Genomic DNA, 19,947 nt, shown 5'->3' with positions numbered 1-19,947 from the left:
ATTTGCTAACTTTTCTGCTAGGTTTGACTTTGAATTGTGCATTTGTCCAAATATTTTGTATTTCATTTGTTTTTCTTGTCTTTCACTTCTACATCCACCTGAGATATTTATCTTATTGCCTTGTTTTTAATGTACCCGAGGGAAAAATAAAGTAGGCTAGTAGCCTTGTATTAAAAGCATGACTGATGGATCTATATAAGCTCATAAAACCTTAGAGTGTTTTCAGGGATGCATCTGAAATTGGAGTTTAACAGCTCAACCGTAACTCATTCTCCAGGTATTGGTGAAGTCTTAAATCAGAATTTAATGGTCCATATTTTTTTACAGTTAAACTACAATATTCAGGTACAAGAGTGCAAATTAAACACTGAGTTTGAGTTCAATTTCTGCCTATGGTAGAACAGATTTTTTTGTCATGCTGGATTAAACCTCAAAAACTATCAGGCTGAGAAGGAAATTTGCCTGCTGGTGAAGGCAGTGTGGATCAGTGAGCAGTACGAAGTTCATTCAAATGGGGAGACTACTTTCCTGAAGGCTAATCCAGTTCAGCTGAATGGGAACTGTCTGAGGACCATTGCAGGCCTTGTCTTTTGATCAAATTCTTTGGCCTTGCTTCCTGAAAAATAGATGTAGTTCCTACCCAGTTTCAAAAACTTTCACAGATTACTTGGGGATAGTATTTGAGCAAATGAACTCTGAATAGCAGATGTATGACATCTATGATGAAGTGACTACTTCTGGACAAGGGAAGAGCTACAGACATCATCTCTCTGAACTTTCGTAAAGCCTTTCACACAGTCTCCCACAACATCCTTCTCTCTAGATTAGAAAGAGATGGATTAAATGAGGGGACCGGTAGATGGATAAGAAAGTGTTTGGACAGTTGCTTCTGGAGGGTAGTGGTCAACGGCTTAGAGTCCTGATGGGCATCAGTGACAAGTGGTGTCCCTCAGGAGTCTGTACTGGGACCAGCGTTATTTAGTACCTTCATCAATGACATGGACAAAGTGGTTGAGTGCACCCTTGGCACATTTGCAGATGACACAATGCTGGGTGTCTCACCTGAAGGATGGGATGCAATCCAGAGGTGCCTGGACAAGCTCTAGAAATAGGCCCATGGGAATCTCCTGTGGCTTAATAAGGTGCAAGGTGCTGCGCCTGGATCAGGGCAGCCTCCTGAATGGGGATGAGGGATGAACAGATGAAGAGCAGCCCTACTGAGAAGGACTTGGGGGTGCTGGTGTATGAGAGGCTGGACATGACCCAGCAATGGGCACTCACAGCCCAGAAAGTCAGTTGTATCCTGGGCTGCATCCTAAGCAGTGTGGGCAGTGGGTTGGGGGAGGTGATTTTGCCCCTCTGCTCTGTTCACATGAGACCCCACCTGGAGTGCCGCATGCAGCTCTGAGGTCCTCAATACAGGAAGGACTTCGACCTGTTGGAATGAGTCCAGAAGAGGGCCACCAAACTGATTAGAAGGAGCACCTTTCCTATGAAGAAAGACTGAGAGAAATGATCTGTTCAGCCTGAAAAAGAGACGGCTTCAGGGTGTGTGTCCTTTCTTTATGTAGAGAGCGCCTTCAAGAAAGCTGGAGAGGGACTTGTGATAAGGGCAGGTAGTGATAGGACAAGGGGGAAGGCTTTCAGTTTAAGTGGAAGAGAGTAGGTTTAGACTAGATATTAGAAGAAATCCTGTACTGCGAGGATGCCCAGAGAATTTGTGGATGCCCTGTCCCTGTAAGTCTTCAATGCCAGGTTAGGTGGGGCTTTCAGTAAGCTGGTTTAGTGGAGGATGCCTCTGTCCATGGCAGGGGGTTGGAACTGGATAATCTTTATGGTCCCTTCCAACCCAGATCATTCTATGATTCTCCACAAAGCCATAGTTCTGTCTTACTTGCAGCTACAGTTCTAATAGCCCACTGCACTCTTAGACTGTATCTGTAGTTATAAAATAAGGTGAATGAGGGCTTGTTGTCTGGCATAACACAGCATGTGACAATATGTCTAAACCTCTGTGAACAGCTTGGCTTTATCCATGCTGTTTGGAACAGCTATGGCTGTAGTTATCTTCTGGACCATAGTCTGGGCATTGCCTGGGAGAGTGCTAGTTGTCAGGGCTCAAAGCTCTGCTGGAGGCTGTGTTCCTTAAATGCTGTGAGTGATTATGGACAGTGACTGAGTTAGTGACCTGATCCTGTTGAGTTTACTAAGTTAGGTGTAGTAATAAACCCTGTGTAAAGACCATGTTGGAATCTCTGTATTAAAATAATCTCCTAAAGATAAAGTTGCTAAATGTACACAGGAGAAATCATATAGGAATGATTCCTGGTTTACAGATAAGATTCAGTTAAGTGTTTCTTTGTATTTGTAACCTTAACTCATTGTGTGGAATATTATCCCTGGATCAGAATAAAAACTATATCAGTAACCCCACTCTGTTTTGATGGTTCCTATGTACAGGTCTGTAGTGTACAGATTATTAGTGTAGCATGGTTGGAGGACACAGAGCATCTTTTACCTCTGAGCATTTCCAGTCTTTCTGCAGGCAGTCAGTGATGGAATTGAGTGTACAGAAGGTGTGCAAATCTACCCCTGGGTAGACAGATGTTGATTTGAGACTTTACTCTCTTTATTCAGGAATTGGTGTGTGAAAGGAATATTTTCCAAAAGGTTTATCTAGCAGTGAATTTCTGGGAAGAGAAGCTTATCTCTTCCAGACAGGGGCTGCAGGTCTGCTTTTCCAAGGAGTAGGTGGCTGATGGGTGGGTACCTTGCAGCTCCTGGCAAGCTCTGAAGCCTCACATTAGCTATTACATGACAACAAAATATCCAACTCTGATTACATTTTTAATGGATAAAAAAGGTGGCTGAACTTGTTAGAATTTATTTTTTTTTCTCCCTAGCTATATTTCAGGGCAGTGTCTTACTGTGTTTGTTTGAAAAGCCTTTTAAGCTATTTGTTGCTTCTTTTCTGTTGCCAGTTTGGAAGAAGCCCTGATATCACTTTAATTCAATAGAAATTGCAAAAATAGGACTAACTGTATGATAAATGTTATTCTTGCTTATACTGGATGATTTCCAGGAAACAGATTATGGTGTTTTAATGATTAAAAGTTCTAATATTTTTGAAGAAATTCCATATTTGCAGGAACCATTCAGTTCTTGAAGCCACCTGAGACTAGGTAAATTGTGGAATAGTTTGAGTAAAGGTCATGTAGTCGTTCTTATGTGCTAAAGAGTTAGAGGGGGTAGGGCTTATTTTTTTTCCTTTAAATTCAGCACTCCTTGGTGGACAGATTGCACATATGAAATCCAGTGAGCTTGTTGACTGTCTCAGCTTCTGCAGGTATCAGCCAGAGTATAGGAAGAAGGTATCAGGGGTTATGTCCATGAGAAGTGCTTTGTTACTGGAGTTCTCCAAGGTGAAGTTTGGTAGCCTCCATAAAGGCGTTGAGTTCAGCATGAAATCTACTTTAAGGTTTTAAACTTATCCTTTAAGGGGTAAGTTTAGACTTTCTTTAGTAGTGACAGATGGCAGAAGTGTTCAGTTTATTTGTTCACAGTTTACTGTTTAAAAAGTCTGAGTGGTATATTTTGTTTAAAAAGTGTGGGAGGGTGCCAAAGAATAGAGAATGGGGCTGATGAAGAGAGAAGGAGTGGTAAGTAGGGGTAGTGCAGCAGGAGTGCAGGCTGGGAGGGAAGAGTGAAGGGCAAAGAAGTTTAATGGAGATGAGAAGAAAAAGGTTCTCACAAAGATTCAGACACTGAGTAGGATATTGCTTCAGTCCAGCTAGGCACTTAAGACAAATAATCTGGAAAGTAAGGCTGGATGAAAGGGACAGTTGCTCTTCTCAGTGGTATTTTCACAGAAATTCTGTAGCACCTTGCCTATCTTCAGTTTAGGTTTTATGATCTGAGAAAATGGGCAATGACAAGCAAGGGAAGGTTGTAAGTTTAGGTGACTGCATCTCCATCATTCCTCTTAATTTAATAAGTTGAGTATTATATTGCACATATTCCAGTCTGAAATGCTTGTTTGAAAAGGATTGCCTATAAAAGATGGTATTTTAACTGCCCCTTCTTCTCAAGCAATTGTGTATGGCTTACTGCTCCTTCTTATATATAATGATACTGTACATAAGTATTATTTTTAGTGGTGCTTGTGTAGGCTCTTTTCCCAGAGTCCAGTTACTTTTTTTTGTTGAATGATACCTTATTGTGTGACTGGTCTTGCTGATTTCACCTGAATTACTTAGTTAAAAAATATATATACATGGACCAAAGGGATTTATCTCAGTTTATCCAGAATAAGTTTTTGTATTTCTTTAAAGATAAAAGGACTCAGTTGCAAGATTGATTGCTGTGGTGTTACTGAAAACTTGGTATAGATTTCATTCTAACTCTCAAGGCTGCTGCTATTTGGAATTCTTATCCAAAATTGGTTAATAGCATTTCTGTTTTTTTTCTGTAGGCAATGTTCAGTCTCTGCATGGTTGAGAGTGAAGCTGATGAGGTGAATTTACATGGTGTCACAAGCCTCGGTTTAAAACAGGCCCTGGACTTTGCATATACTGGACAGGTATTGTACAGTTCTTCAAATTAAGAAACACAATCAAAAGCAGCTGCAATAAAAACTGAGTGTGACCTTTTTAGAGGTACTAGAAAATAGTTTTCTTGTGCGCTATTCAGTATAAGGTATTTTAGTTTAACAGGTCTTAGTTTTCTTATACTGTGGTGGATTTTTTTCTTCAGAAGGATTGTTTAATAAAAACAGTGCTTTATGTGCATCATTGTCAGGAAGGGAGCCATGTAGGACTTTCATGCTCTTTTTATAGTTGCCTGGCTATTCATAAAATCTTAATGTGAGTTGAATCTGCTTGCTAAATTAAATGTATTTCCCTTGTAATAAATATTTATAAACTCTGCTGTGTTTGAGAAATTATATAATTGATGGGAAAAGTAGTGTCTTACTCTCTGGACAGATGCAGTTGAGGCATCTTTGTAAATGCTTATAAATTCTATACATCTTCATTGTGGCCCTCTTTATGACCCCAGGCTAGGTATCGCTTTATGGCACTTCGGAAAATGCAGAGAGATGCTCCTTTTCCCTCTGCCCCTTGCCTGAAAGAGAAAAAAAAAAGGGGGGGGGGGAAAGAAGTATTTATGACCTCTGCACTGCATGCTTGGACAGTGCTGCTGTGTGACTTCATCTCAGTTCACTGTTCATGTATAGTGAGCTATCATGAAACACCCAGCTGAGTATCATAGAACACCCTGCTATTTTTGCTTTGCACTCCAAAAATTCTAGATAACCAAACTATTTCTGGAATATCACTACAGCAGCTGAGTCCATTGACGTATTAGTGACGTTTATTAGTTAATTTTGAAAAGGAAGGCTTAAATACATGTGATGTTACTCTGAAGAGCTGTTGGGTTATAAAAATTTAAGGCATCTGCTTCCATACTGTGGATTGAGTATATGGACTTATTTGGGTCTTCTTGGTTTTTTTGTTTTACTTTTTAAAGGAAACTAAATAGAAATAAGGGGAAAAAATTACCTGTTTTAAATGACCTATTTTTGTCACCGGCCCAGAAAACAGTTATGCTTTAGCATTGGTTTTGGAGACTAGCACTTGAATTTCTTTGGAAAAATTTGAGTTTGTGCTGTTTTGGAAAACACAACGTATTCAAAATTTTTTTGATATGAATGATAAACAGAGATGCCATACTATATTAGTGAATTAGCTGAAGATCTCAGTACATGACTTGTCATTGGTATGCTTTTTTTTTCTTGCAGCTGAAAGCTTTTAAAAAAAATTGAATGTCTTTGATAAAAATGAAAATGTTAGGTACCTATCCTCTTAGTCATTTAAAACTATATGTTGATTATTCTGAAGAGAAAACTCTGGTTAAATGAAAGTATCTTTTGAGAAGATGGGTTGTAATTGATTTCTGTCTGATCCATCCTGTCTGCTATGCTTAGAGGTATTCCCCATCTTTCTGCAAAATTCAGAGTTTAACAAACACGTGTAAAATACATTGAGAACCTTTGAAAGACTGGATATGGCTTTTATGTAACACAGCAAGTGACCCCACATTGCTTCCAGGGTAGTATCCTCAGATCCCTGGGAAATATGTACCTTCTGTCCTTGGCCCTTTAGAGACTTTTTGAGCCTTTCACTTTCAGGCATAACCTACTTTGAATAAATGAGTGGGTTTCCTGAGTTAAATATAGCTGTGCATGTATGTATAGTTGCTTGTACGTGTAAGTGATTATGAGGCGAAGCTTGCTCTGTGTCTGTCAGATACACCAAGTGCTACTTTGATGCACAGACAAATGAGAAGGATTCTGTAGTAGTTCTCTTGCAAAGATGCCTTTGAAGCACAACTCAGTGAAATGTGGGTCTGAGAATTAGCAGTGTCTCGTTTCCCTTTCATCCTTGGAATTCTCTTCTGGCACTGCATTTGTATGTATTGAGCATTGCTTGTGTTCTGACTCAGACTGGCAGAATCTGGGTGAACATTTCAAGGCAGTGAGTGGGAGTAATCCACAAAGGCTATTAGTAAATAACTGTATTACTGCATGCTTACATCAGAGAGTTCTGAAAACAGAATTGTCTTTAGCTTGGCTTAAAAAACTCCTCCTGTTTTTAATAAACAAACAAAATATTTCTCAGTAATCCAGAAGTCACTTGTGCCAAACACAACCTTATATTGCTCTGAAAATGTGGGTATCAAGATGTGATCTGAAGTGCCTCTTAAAGTGAAAACCATGAACTCTCTCTCTCTTCTTTTTATTTTAATCCTATTTGGCCAAAATGTTAGTTCAAAAAAATTGGTGTTTCTCTAGATAACACGGTGGAAGTCCCTAAAATATCCTTGTCTAAACAGATAAGTAATTAGTTGCAGCTTTCTTCTCTTTACTTCTTTAATGTACTGCACTTACATTTGATACATTACACTTCAAACTGGGTGCAACTTTGTGTAAAATAATATACTGGAGACATCTGGTGGAAATATTTAATATTGCATGATGGCAATATTTGATGCCTGCAGTTTTTGAAAGTTATTAAAATGAAGAAATTTAATTTTCAGGATGACCATGAAATCTGAAATTACTCTGTCATCCAAAACCCTGTCACACAACACTCTTTTTGTTAATTTGAAATCTTCCTGTGGCCTTAAAATGCAACCTTCATCTTCCTGTCTACTTAGGCAGACAGTACCTTACTGTAATTACTGTTGAAAATATTTTGCTTTTAAGGAAAAATTTATTTTTCAGAAAAAAAGAATGTTTTAAAACTCAAGTCAAGTATAAATAATTTAATTCCAACTGGACTAATCCATTACTATGGTCCTCAATAATTACAAAGAAAGAAATTTTGGTATAGAAATAAATAAAAATGGACAAAAGGAGTGGCAGTAGACTTTGATTTTGTTCTTTGTGTGTATGTTCTCAGTAATCATTTAATAATAAAATCTTCAGCAAAATATGTCTTAGATAGGTTTCATCTCATCCATAGGCCTTTTACTATGTAATCCCCATATTCAGAATTCAGAGGTACAACTCTTTTCCTGTTGTAGTTGGTTCTTTTACTGTTGTAGTTCCCATATCCTTTCTTCCCAGAAGGGCTTTAAGGTCATTCTCTCTTTTACTTCATAGCTGGCAGCAGTAAGGCCAGGCCAGAGTCTCAGTGAGTAGATTACTCTCCCTTTCTTCTCACAAGGGCATCTTGCAAGTGTCAAATGTGCCTTGGAAGGGAGATGGATCAAGTCCAATCAATTTATGAACAATATGTTTTAGAATACTCATATGGAGAAGCATTTCTAGGCAAAGAGTTTGGAGCTCACAATCCCTACTGTCAAAATAAGAGCCTTAATCACTGTGTTAGAGACTCAGTTGTCTACTCTTTTTGACTACCTTTTATAATTTTAACTTTTTTGTTAAAAAGAGACAAAATCTTATTTGGAGGAATGGGATAGCCACAAAATAGGTCAGTGTAGTCGGCTGACAAGTCAGAGGAACACTGGCTTTAATTTGCAGGGGATGATTGTGATCCTAATTCAACAAAAATACAAATACACAGAGTCCCATGCATACTGAAGTGCTTCAGACTTGGATGTTTTTTGTAATTATGTTCTATCATATGTCTTTAATCTGTGGTAATAAATATTTTGCATTTAGGTAGAATTTTGTTTGAGGACCTCAAAACACATTACAAAAGCAAGTAATCACTGTCCTTATTTTGTTGCGTCACAGACAGGAAATTATTTTGGGAGAAAATAACTTTCCAGAGACAGCACAACACACCTGTGGCTTTCTTAGTGCTTAATACCAAGTTCTCCTGACTAAGTCCCATTTTCCTAAGTGGCTGGTCTGGTTTTTTTCCCCTAAACCCTAATATTTTCTTTCTGTATTTATAGAAATATTATCCTGAATTAGCAAAGCTGAAATGAAAGCATTAGTGAGGAAGCCCTTATATATGAGGCTTTTTATGTTCTTTTTCCCAAAGTGAATTTTGGGGTAATTTTTCCTGTGATACTTTCATAGCCTGAGATTAACACAGCCTTCCTTCCTAACTATGGCATGTTGAAATGTTTCCTTTTATTAAAAGCCACATATGAAGCTGCACTTATAGTGATTCAAAAATAGGTTTTAAACTTTCTGTTGCTAGCATATTTAATAGGTTTTCTTTTACTCACAAAATGCTAATGTACCAGCAGTGTTTTAATAAAGGTAATATGAGTATATTATCCCAGTTACAAATCTAGAACTTCATTTTATTTCCAGGTATGTTGCTCCCAATATTACTTTAATGCATTATCAGTGTGAGTCCTATTTAACTATTGCCTTTACTTTGTATTCAGTTAGTTTGAAATCTGTCATCCTGTTGACAGCTATTATCTATCACTTTACCAAGCAGGTTTCAGGAATTGGTAGAGTACCATCACGTGATTTTTCAAATTCATGCACACAAACCTCTGATTAGTTGAAGTATTATCTTACAGCTCCTTTGTGAAATTGTTCTTTCAATTTAGTTATTTCTTTAACAAAAGCTATGAAAGAGTAGAAGATCTTCTTAGATAGTAAAGAATTAGTAGAAATAAATATTATTTCTAAGCACAACTATTTCTCCTTATAATTGCTTTGATTCCTTTATAGAATCTTGGCTTTCATCTCTCATCAACTCCCCTCCTCATTTGATGTTGACACTTTTTCTAGTGATCAACCAGTATTTCATCTGCCATTTTTAGTTAAGACCAGGGTAAGGCAGCTGTCAATATCTTAGTGCCTCTTATTGTGTTAATCCTCTCTCTTGTGGATGGAGGTGTATTGCAAAGCTGTATTGTGATGGTTGATTTTCTTGGGTAAGTGACCTACTGCATCCTGTGCACAGCAGTTCCACTGGCTGCTTTTAGATAAAATGAATCAATTAAACTACCTGCTGTGCCCTAGCAAAAGTGACTTCAGCTATCCTTGCTCTTTTCTACTGGGGACAATATGCCAAAGTCATGTGTAACTGAATACAACAGGTCTGTGTCTTACTATAAATACTTAACATCATTTTTCAATGTAATTTCAAAGGAAAAAATATGAATTTGATGCTTAGATTTGGGCTTTTCCTTTTTCACTTCTCTCAGAATAATCTTGTTTCTGTATCTAGCGCTAGGTTACAGCTACTAGGTCCTAGGTTCACAGTTCAGCTACGGGTTGCCTAAGGGGCTTAGATATACAGAGCTTTAATTAACTCACTTTATGCAGTTCATTTTCAGAGAAAATTAAATGTTTGACTTCATGTGCTCTGGACAGGAATTAAGCTAGGGACAAGGTAGCTTTTCTAGTGCTGAAAGTGATTAAAGTAATGAAACACCTTCCCAAAGAATAGTGAATTTTCTTGAAGTCTTGCTTATCCAAACCCTCTTTAATTACAGTAATGGTACTTACAGTGTTGTGAAGCTATGTCAGGGAAAGTTCAGGCTGGACATAATGAAAAGGTGGCAGGTCCCTGGAACAGGTTCTCCAGGGAAGTGGTCATGGCACCAAGCTTTGTCAGAGTTCAAGGAATGTCTGGACATGTGTTTAGTTTTGGACAGTTCTGCAATTAGCAGGGTGATAGGACTAGATGATCTTTATGGGTGCCCTCCAAATTGAAATATTCTATGGTTTTATGATGTATATCTACTGTGCATTTAACACAGATTTTCTTCTAGTTTTCTGGAAAAATATTATGACATATCAGAGAAATGGTGGTCATGATTCTTTCTGGCTTTGGCTAATGAGACATCTGGATTTCATAGTGAGTGCTACCAAGCATTACGTGCCAGGGCATTGGGCAGTTGCTTGCGGGGGACTAGAACATTCTTTCCTCGCTCACTTTTTTGAAGCAGCACTTGTCAATGTGCAAGGATCTCAGTATTCAGCCAAATCATGAATGAACAGGGAGACAGCCAGAAGTGCTATCTGGTTGAGAGTGAAATGCAGTCTAAATTACTTTAAAAGAAAAGTTAAGGTGTTTGATTGCTCTCAAGCACATGGAATGATCTCCATCAGGCAAAAACAACTGATACTTTTGTTTGATGCCTGTCTTGTTTGAAATGCTGATCACTGCAAGTGGAGTCAAGGAGGAATTTTCTTTTTCATCAGAGTGGCAGGAGTCTTAGGAAATTTTTTTCATGTCGTCTGTGTTAAATTCCATACAGTTTACTTTCTAGAATTTTCTGACATTGCACTGCATATTTCCTTACTGTTACAGCACAATACTGGTTTATTTTTAATGTGAATCATGCCACCACCTCACCTTTCCATTGTCCCACAAACAGCTGTATGGAAATGAGAACAATATGGGGGATAAATGAGTAGCTGGAATGAAGGTGATGAAAGTGCATCTTAGTCTCTCCCTCTTTGTCTGGGTATGCAGTTTAGCCTTCTTGGGCCTAGAGTAGCTATTATTTAGTGTCTTTAAAAATCTGTGGATGAAATATAGTGGCCTGCAGTATGCAGGGAATAGAATGTTCTAATTGTTCTTTCCAGATGTAAACCTCATGAGACTCCGCAGAGGTGACAGTTAATCTGCATCTTACCTTCTCCCTCAGGCTGTAAGTTGCTTTGTTGTAAAGGACAGTTTAAGGAGTTTCCTTCTCGTTCTGTTTTGGCCATTATTGCCCTCTTTGCTCTGACCTTACAATTTTTTTTTCTTGGCCTATACTGCTTTGTTGGCTGTAGGAGGGTGGGTGCAGGAGGCATTAAAGGAGTAGGGGGACATTTTTGATCTGTGGACAGTGTGAAGATGAAGCCTGAGTAGTTGTCCTTGGGAAAGGTTGGTGGTTCATATACACTCTGTTGCCACAAGAGTCCCAAAGAGGATTGAAGAGAGAGGCAAGATATATGATATCAGTTAAGTCTTTTCCCATGCTTACCCACCATCCTAAGGTGTTGGAGGGGATGCAGGTGTGAGCTGGGAAAGGAAGAGAGAAATCTTGGGGTAAGAGGGAATAAATTCTAGTTTTGAACTGCTGGCCAGAGGGTTAAAATACAGAGCGGGCTGTTACGGCCCACATGTCTCTGTAGGTTATAAAATTCCCTTTTCTGCCTCAGAATTGTGCTTTACAAGGTCAGGTTTAATTTACCATTTTCTAGTTCTTGCATTTGCAAAGAAGCTTTCTGCAATATATCTACAAAGCATAAGTGGGTAAGTTTCCCGATAGATTTAGATTGTATGTCTAAAAGTAGTGGATCTAAGAAATTGTGTAATCTGCCTTTCTGGATCTTGTGAACTCAGCATTTTGTTACAACCAGCCAGTTTTTGCATTGCTTCAATCCCTTGGCCTATGGATCTGACCACAGTAGGGACTGGACTGTATTTGGTGCATCCTCTCTGAAGGGCTTGTGGCATGATAAGTAGTAGAACAGCTGCTTTGAGGAACAGGTTTCCTGTTTGAAAACAGTCACTGTAAGAGACAATTAGTTTGTCAAAGTAGATCAGCTTGAAAATGAGCAGTATGTCAGGCTTGATGGCTTAGGAAAGGAAGTTACTCATGTATCGGCAAGATCCGCCTGTTGTGTACAGGGAAATGGTGCTTAAGGAGATTTTCTTGGGTACCATCATATGCCAGAGAGAAGTTGAGAGTGTAATGAAAATTAACCCTTAGAAATAAGGATTGAATAGAGGGCTGATTGTAAGATGCAGCCAGGTGGAACACATTAATTGCTTCTAGTTAATCTTAATGTAAAAACAGTACAGGAACCAGTTTTGATATCGTCTGTGTCATATGAAGGCACATTCTTCATGGTGAAGATTGCAGTTATTGTCTGAATTTGATGGGTCCAAATTACTCTAAGTTTCTGTCCCAGTAATTATGCTTCATAACCTTGGACTTGAGGATGGATTACAGAAAATGATAAACCTTCTCTCTATTTTTCACACTAAAATTTTATGATGAATTTTGAAGTTGTGAATCCAAAGTAGACCTCAGTTTAACTCTCCTTAATTTGCAATAAGTATCACTCTGTAGACCACAGAGTTATTGTTTTGAGAGTTAGACAAGCAGAGGAGGCTCAGTCACTGTGTGTACTGGTGGTGTGCATGTGGTGGTATTTATGTGTATTTACTGTTAATATTGAGCTGGAATGCCTGTATAACATATAAACACCTGTGCTGGTAATTAATAAAAACCGAGCAATTGCTTTAGTGTATAAAAGCTGAAAGGTGTGGAATAATTGTGAATTACCACAGTTTCAGTAGAAGGAAAGCTTCCAATGTTTATTTCCTTCTTTACTTACCATTTTCTTTTCCTTGTGGATTTCTCCAGCATGAAGTTTCCTGATGGTGAACATTTAGCATAGATGAATTAGTATTTTTGCCTGTATGCAAATGAATGAGTATTGAATAAGAGTTCAGATAGTTCCATATAAGGCAAAGTTTTGTGAAGAGATAAACTAGACTTTCCTCAGTTCTCTTGGGAAACACGGAAATCAATCTGTTTTCTCAGTAGAATATATCTTGCATGGTATAGGGGGGCTGTAAGAAAATGGAAGAACATGTAAGAAATACATCTGCCACCTTGAAATGAACTTTTGTTGCTGACTTTTTGCAAATCACCTCTAGACAGTAGCCAGCTACCCTCCTTGCTTCTTGTCCTATTTCTCATCTCATAGGGCTACTAGTGTTATTTGTAAATGGAATGCTGTAGCTTTAAAATACATTAGTATTATCACTGTTAAATACAGTTTTCTATGCCTACAAGGTATTAATCTGCTTAGGGTTCTGGTTCTCTGGCTGACAAAGCAAGTAACGTGCCATGGGATGGCAACTTCCTCAGTGTCAATCATACCTGAATAAAAAACACTGCAAGGTCTATACGAGCTTGTTTATAGTCTCACTTGAAAATACTTGACAGTGATGTGCTTTTATTTTTTTATTTGTTTGTTTTTAATATCTGTGTCTAGTGGAGATACTTTTGTAGCTGAAATCCATTCTAGCTTTCCATTGAACTACGTCTCACCATGTGCAGCAACCTCAGTAGCACCAGCCAAAAACCTGGGTTGTGCTGGGCCTGATTTCATTTACAGTAAGATCCTTACATCCTTCATCTAGCCTTTCTGGCTAGATAAAGAGCCTTCATATTATATATAGTATATAAATGACATACAATGTTCACTTAAAACCTAGTATTAATAAATACAGTGATTTGCACAAGCATTAAGGATGTCATACACTGCCAGAACTCAATGTAAATTACTTCTTGATATAAACAAGAATCAATCCCCTTCTCTCCTCTCCCTAATATATCCATTATGTTGGAGATATTTTGTGGTTTTGCTTAAAGAAGTGCATACACATTTTTTCATTTCCCTAAAAAATAGTTAAACTACCAAAGATGCAGGTGAGCATCTTTCCTTTTGTTTTCTATTTTCCTTATTCCACTGCACTTGAGGTATACAAATGATGCTGTGAGATAAAACTGAATTATACGGGCAGAAGAAGAAGGATCTGAAAGCAAGCTTTACTTCCCTGTGGAGCAGTGAGAGACTGACCTCATGTGGTATGAAACCAAAGTTGCCAGGGGAAGTACAAGAATAAAATTTAATAAACTGAGCATCTTTGAAAAATTAATTTTCCTCATGCATTTCTGATTTTTCTGGGGATGTTGTACTGCTTAAAAAATTTTAGTCCGGATAGTTTGTAGTCTGATTGCTAATAAGTTGACCAGTGTCCATATTCCCAAAGACATTTTTGTGTCCCAAAAGGGGTGCTCTAACAAGCTGACCCCAAGACAGCCGTCTATGAGCTGTGGCCCAATTATTCTTACTGCTGCCTGTACATGATTTTAATTGAAATGAGTAGGAGTTTCATGTGAGCAAGTAACTGAATAATCAGTCTTGGTTTCTAAGCCCTTTCTGGCACTTCCCCAGCAACATGCTCACTGTGCCTTCAGAGCCCTGCTCTGTAAAATGAAGACAGGGCTTAGGAAAATTATAAAGTGGCACTATGCAGAATAGGCAGGGTGTTCCTTGTCTGTATATGTTTTGCATGCATGAATAATATTAATAGTGGAGACTTCTGAGTCAGTTCTGTTGGCCTGATTCATCAGTATGTATGGAAGGATCTAAGTATACACATAACAAAAGGAGTCTCAGGTTTTTTTTAAAAGTCTCCTTAAACAGCACACATTTAGTTTCAAAGGATTTAGGGGATATTGTGACTAGAGACCCTCACAGGGGAAAAAAAAGCAAAAGGAAAGGTTAAAAAATCCTTAGGGAGATTCAGATGAACTTTAGAAACTCTGATCCCTATTCTGCAAAGACTTCTCTATATGCTTAATTGTATTGTATGTTTCTGTTCTTTATGTTGACCTAAATATCTGAAATAACAAAGGCCTTTAGTATTTTCTGCAAGTACTCTGAGTACATCTTCCAGATGACAAACCTTCCATTTTCTTCTTTACAGATCCTCTTGGAACCAGGGGTGATACAGGACGTCCTAGCAGCTGGGAGTCATTTGCAGCTGCTGGAGCTTCTCAGTTTATGTTCTCACTATCTCATTGAGGTGAGGCTTTTTGGCCTGATCAGCTGTTTCTGTTTGGTACACTTTTGTTTAAAGCCTAATTGCAGTAGAAGACTATTAGTGCAATACCTGGTACACTGTAAATGTCAAGAACTGGGTTTCAGGAGATCTAAATTTTGAGTGGAATTTGGGTTTCAGTTTATGGTAGATGCTTTATCCTTCCATTCATTTTGTCCATTTCATTCCTGAAAACAAGAATGGTCCACTGATTAATATCAGCACATGGGAATTAGATTCCCTCTTTTACCAGGGAATTTGCTTTCTTCTACCTCAGTGTACCAAATGTGAAGATATTTCCCTATTGGGATCATGAGTATTGTGACAAATTCAGATGTGTAATTCTGTGAATATTGATGTGTATTTCAGGGTACTACAACCTCTCACTGAAGGAAGAGGGCTTGTTATAATGGTACCTTATTCTCAACTGGCCTCATGCCCATAATGCCAATGTCTTTATGAAACAAAAAGTTTGAGTTGCAGTAAAGTTTTTTTTTGGCTTGTGTAGGAAATGACTTATGATGATAGCAAGAACACGGCTTTGATGGGTATCTGTGAAAAGCCTTCTAAAAATAAAATGGCAGTAGCAGTTCTACAGAGCTGTTTCTTGCTCTCAGTAACTTTTCAGTACCGTTTCTGAAATCGGATGTGTTAACTGCATCTGGGCAGCACTTGGGCACTAAGATGCACATCAGCACAGTGCTCTTAGTATGCACTTGCCTTCCAACAGCGTGACTGCCTTTGAACAGTTGGAGTGTGCTTGGCAGCATGCTGAGCTGCTGAGTACCAGGGGCATGCAGGATCTCATGTTAAGAACTTCAGGATGTACTTGAAGGCTCTGTGTCTTACAGAGAAAGAATCTGTTCTCTGAGTGTTAGCCTTAGGAAACCCTTCAAAATGTATGTTCAGATAATAAGGAGGTATTAATTTGTGCATTATAAATTGATTAGAAAGTTAAAGGAGCTGTCAGTGCTGCAATTGGTATAATTTTTTTTTTTCAGGGATGCAAGGAGGAACTTAATTTTTCTGAGAAAGTGGAAATGGGTTGTGATGGGAGGGATGGTTGGTTTGAGAAATAAGAACTGTGAGATACCAAAAAAGCCACAAAACCATTTGACCTACTAATGTCAGGCAGGCATGGGAACGGGTTACTGTAATGAGAAAGATATAAATCAACACTAGTAGGCATACAATGTATTTAATGCTCCCCAAACAAACCAGTCAGTGTATGTCTGTGATGCTTATATGTGGCTCTTACTTTGTCAGAAATTGAACTAAAGAGACTATTACAACAAAGAACCTACAGAAAATATTAAAGAGTATGGAAAAGACTGAATATTGTGCTCATGAAGCAGGGATGTGAGAGGACTTAGGAAAAGAGTAGGTATATGCTCAACATAAATCCTTGTGCCAACTTTTTCTATCACCTGTGTTGAGTAGCCTCTGGTATTTTTAGCCCTTCCCTCAGCACCATCTTTAAACTTTTAATCCCAAGGCCATTGCAGGGGAGAGACAGACAACTACAGAGTTATCAGTGCTTTGAATCTTGTCCTTAATGTGCAAGCTATGGTCAATTATTTAGGAATAGATTGCTAATGAATTAAAAAATAAATCAACCCCAAAATCACACTAGCCCCATTATAGAACCCAACACTCTGGAGTTAGTAAACATTTCTTCCAAATTACTCTGTATTAACAGACCAGTAAAAATTCTCTGGACATGAGAGTCATAGAAACCTTTAGGCTGGAAAAGCTCTTTAAGATGAAGTCCAACTGTAAAAAGATTGCAAAAGATTCAGAGGTGTTTTAATTCCTCTCCTGCTAATGGTTTTTCCTGTTGCTCTCATGTCTTTAGATGCATTTTGTCTAATGTTTATTTGCATGTTTTTTCTGTTTCTACAACTTAGAGGATAACCATGTCTTTCATGAGTTACAGAAACCACAACTCTGTGGCCTGCAGTTGCTGTAGGATGTGTGAAAGATGTGAAAAAGCACTGTTGTGCTCTGAGTAGTGTGCCAGGGTAGGACAACTGGAGCTACACTGTTGTGAAAATTAAGAGGAAGTGGGACCCAGTGTCCAGATTTATAGTAGTGGAGGGAGAGAATAAGGTAGTGGAAGAAGGGTAGGGGAAAAAAAGAGGAGAATATGTGTTGGAAGACAGAGAGCAGTGCTAGTTCTGTAAACTATTTTTGAATCAGGGTCTCATCATAAAAGTTTGGAATCTGCATGCACATCTGTGGGGTGGCTGTAGCTTGTATCATGTTGGGATTTAGGCTGTATTTTACAGTATTTTTTTTATGAAGTTCACCTCAGCAAGGCATATATGTAGACAGATTTGCAGTCTGAATAGATCACAGTAAGAATTTACCTGTCTTGTTTGTTTTGTACAGTTGCAGTCCATGCAAGTAATCAGTCTTGAGTAGTTGTTGTAAGTCTTTTTAACAGAGGTCAACAAGATTAAGACCATGATATCTTTCAGGGTCCAAACTAATTATACCAAATATCTGTTTATGTTCTACGTAGTATTGTGTGACTTCAAAAAATACCTTTTGCCTTATTTTAGTACTATCTGCAAATAAAATCCAAGTAGTTAAAGAAGGCTTCCTTAAAGCCACTTATCCTAGCTGCAGTTGGTAACTGGGGTGTCTTGTCACCACATGTGCTGTGATACAGATGCTGGAAGGGGAGTAGTGCTTGCCCTTTTTCTTCCTGATAAATGAGTATGCCAGAGTTCTTCATTTACAGTGCTACTGAATTACTTTCATGCTGTTTTGAGTTGTTGAAATATCATGAACTTAGCTTAGTTTAGCCTAAATTCAGGAAATGCAGTGTGTGGGATCTAGCTGTCATTTATTGTGTAATGATGACACAGAGTTTTAACTTGTTAGGATTATCTTTAATTGTTTTGATTAGACCAAGCTTTTCCTGTATGAGTGCTGCTCTTATTGTTAGCACTTGTTCCAGCTCTTCTCTAGATATTCCAGCTCGTCAGTTTATTGGAACGGTCTTGAGCAGTTTCATCTTTTCTTGATACTTTTATCTGCGACCTGTAATAATTCCATGCATTTTGATAAGGAGGGTGTTTGTTGCTACAAATGCAATTGGCATTGCCCATTCAATGTTTCCAGGCACATTGGTAGTCTGTGAGTTTCCAAAGAATACTGTACTGATCTGATTCAGCTAAGATGATTGCTGAAGTGTCAGATTATCAAGAATTATTTGTAGTGGTCTGGGGACAGAGTAATTTCCAGCCAATGCTGACTTTTATATTGACTGGTCTTTAAGGAATTTCCTCTTGGTTGTCTCAAAATAAACAAAATGTTATTTTGACTATGATAGATCTTCTTTCTTATTGACTAAACAGCTTAGAGGTCTTGAATTTGTAGATGAATCTCAAGAATATATCTGTAACAAATTGTTTAAATTGCATTTATGGCAATTTTTTAAAGAGTGCTCAATCAAAGGAAAGACAGGAAAAAGAAGAGGAACATTTTCTCCCCACCCTCAATAAGGTAATGCAATGGACATTTCTGACAACACTGCTAGTTTATTAAATGCATTTTATCATCTATAAACTTCTCGTTATCAAATGTTTGGATAATGTTCTCATTATCAAAATTGTAGCATCTAATGTTGATTCAATATTTTAATTTGAAAACTCATGCTCATTTTAGATTGATAATTTACTAGTTTTTATTTTAAAACAGTAGTAAATAATCTTTTCTTTATTTGCAAACAAGAAATGCCCAAGTATTCCTTACTTTTGGTCTTAATTCCAGCTTTGTGTTGTGCAGACTTCTCTTTATCAGTATTGTCATATCCTGACTTATGATTATTCCACAACCTCTGCTGCTTGGGGGTTTTGTTTCCATCTTCATTTGTAGAGGGGGACTCTTCTGAAGCATGCTGATATATTTTATTTGAGATACATACATATTCATGAATCTCTCATGTCATCTGCATAATTCTCAGGTACATTAAACATTGAAACAAGGCTTGTAAGCACGCACATCTGTCTCAGGCTGAGCAAACGGTAAGGCAATGCGATTTTTCTTAACTGCTACAGAGGTGTGGGAGAGCTAAAGACTTGAACTTTGTGTACCTTCAGTGGCACTGGGGTCTGTTATCACTCACACAGCATTTGCTTGCAGCGTGCACATCCAATTCTCTTAGATTCTTGTTTCCCAAGTTCCTCCTCCAGGTCAGATTGATTGTCAGTTTTGGGTGAGGTTTTTCAAAGGAGGCTAATGCAGAGAGCTGCAGCCAATAGGCAAACTTCGAAATATAATGGGAATGGGTTATCTGAATATCTTCTTTCCCTTTTAAAAGTGGACCATATCTGTCATATGACATTGGAGAAAGCAAGAGATAGCTAGTTAAAGGCATTAAAAGTGATGGACATCTGAGACTGGACTTTTTAAGTAGAACTGTAGAGAACATGGTATTAGATAGTATGCTTGTGATGACCTATTTTGCCCTTTAAAGCTTTTGAGTGTTTTTCTGGAAGACAGATGACAACTTTATTCTTATGCAAGAGCATAAATGTGTTAAAACATTTATTCAGAACATAAAAATGTTTGTTTCATATGTATATATGAGTTACATAACTGGTTGTAGATCTAAGAAGTTTTGTCTTTCCTCAGCTGTTTGTGTATTCAGTACCAGAGAGCCACAAACTGCAAATTATTTCAACAATCAAAGAGTCTTAATAAGGAGGGAATGCTATTGAGAATAAAAGTTTTTAATGGAATTTCCTTCTACTGATCAACATAAGCTTAGCATTGTGTGGGTAGTAATTGGTTTTTAAACCAGAGGTTGATTTCCACTGGTATTCAGGGATCTGGGATATTGGACTGTCCATAACTGAAATCTTAAAGCTAAGTG

At 38.0% G+C, this 19,947-nt stretch overlaps 1 protein-coding gene across 1 annotated transcript in view; it reads left to right on the top strand.

Annotated features, from left to right (window-relative positions):
- KLHL32 (kelch like family member 32) overlaps window positions 1-19,947 on the top strand; it is a gene marked incomplete at both ends in the record, with an annotated part of 97,406 nt that overhangs the window by 19,549 nt on the left and 57,910 nt on the right. The window contains 2 exons of the mRNA XM_082302862.1: window positions 4,472-4,579; window positions 14,949-15,047. Of these exons, the coding sequence (XP_082158988.1) occupies window positions 4,472-4,579; window positions 14,949-15,047 (207 nt within the window). The remainder of the gene's footprint in view (window positions 1-4,471; window positions 4,580-14,948; window positions 15,048-19,947) is intronic.

Source organism: Coloeus monedula (assembly GCF_965178545.1).
Source record: "Coloeus monedula genome assembly, chromosome: 2".
Classification (NCBI taxonomy): domain Eukaryota; kingdom Metazoa; phylum Chordata; class Aves; order Passeriformes; family Corvidae; genus Coloeus; species Coloeus monedula.
Note: the sequence above shows the minus strand (reverse complement) of the source record. Positions and strands in the feature narration are given on the sequence as shown.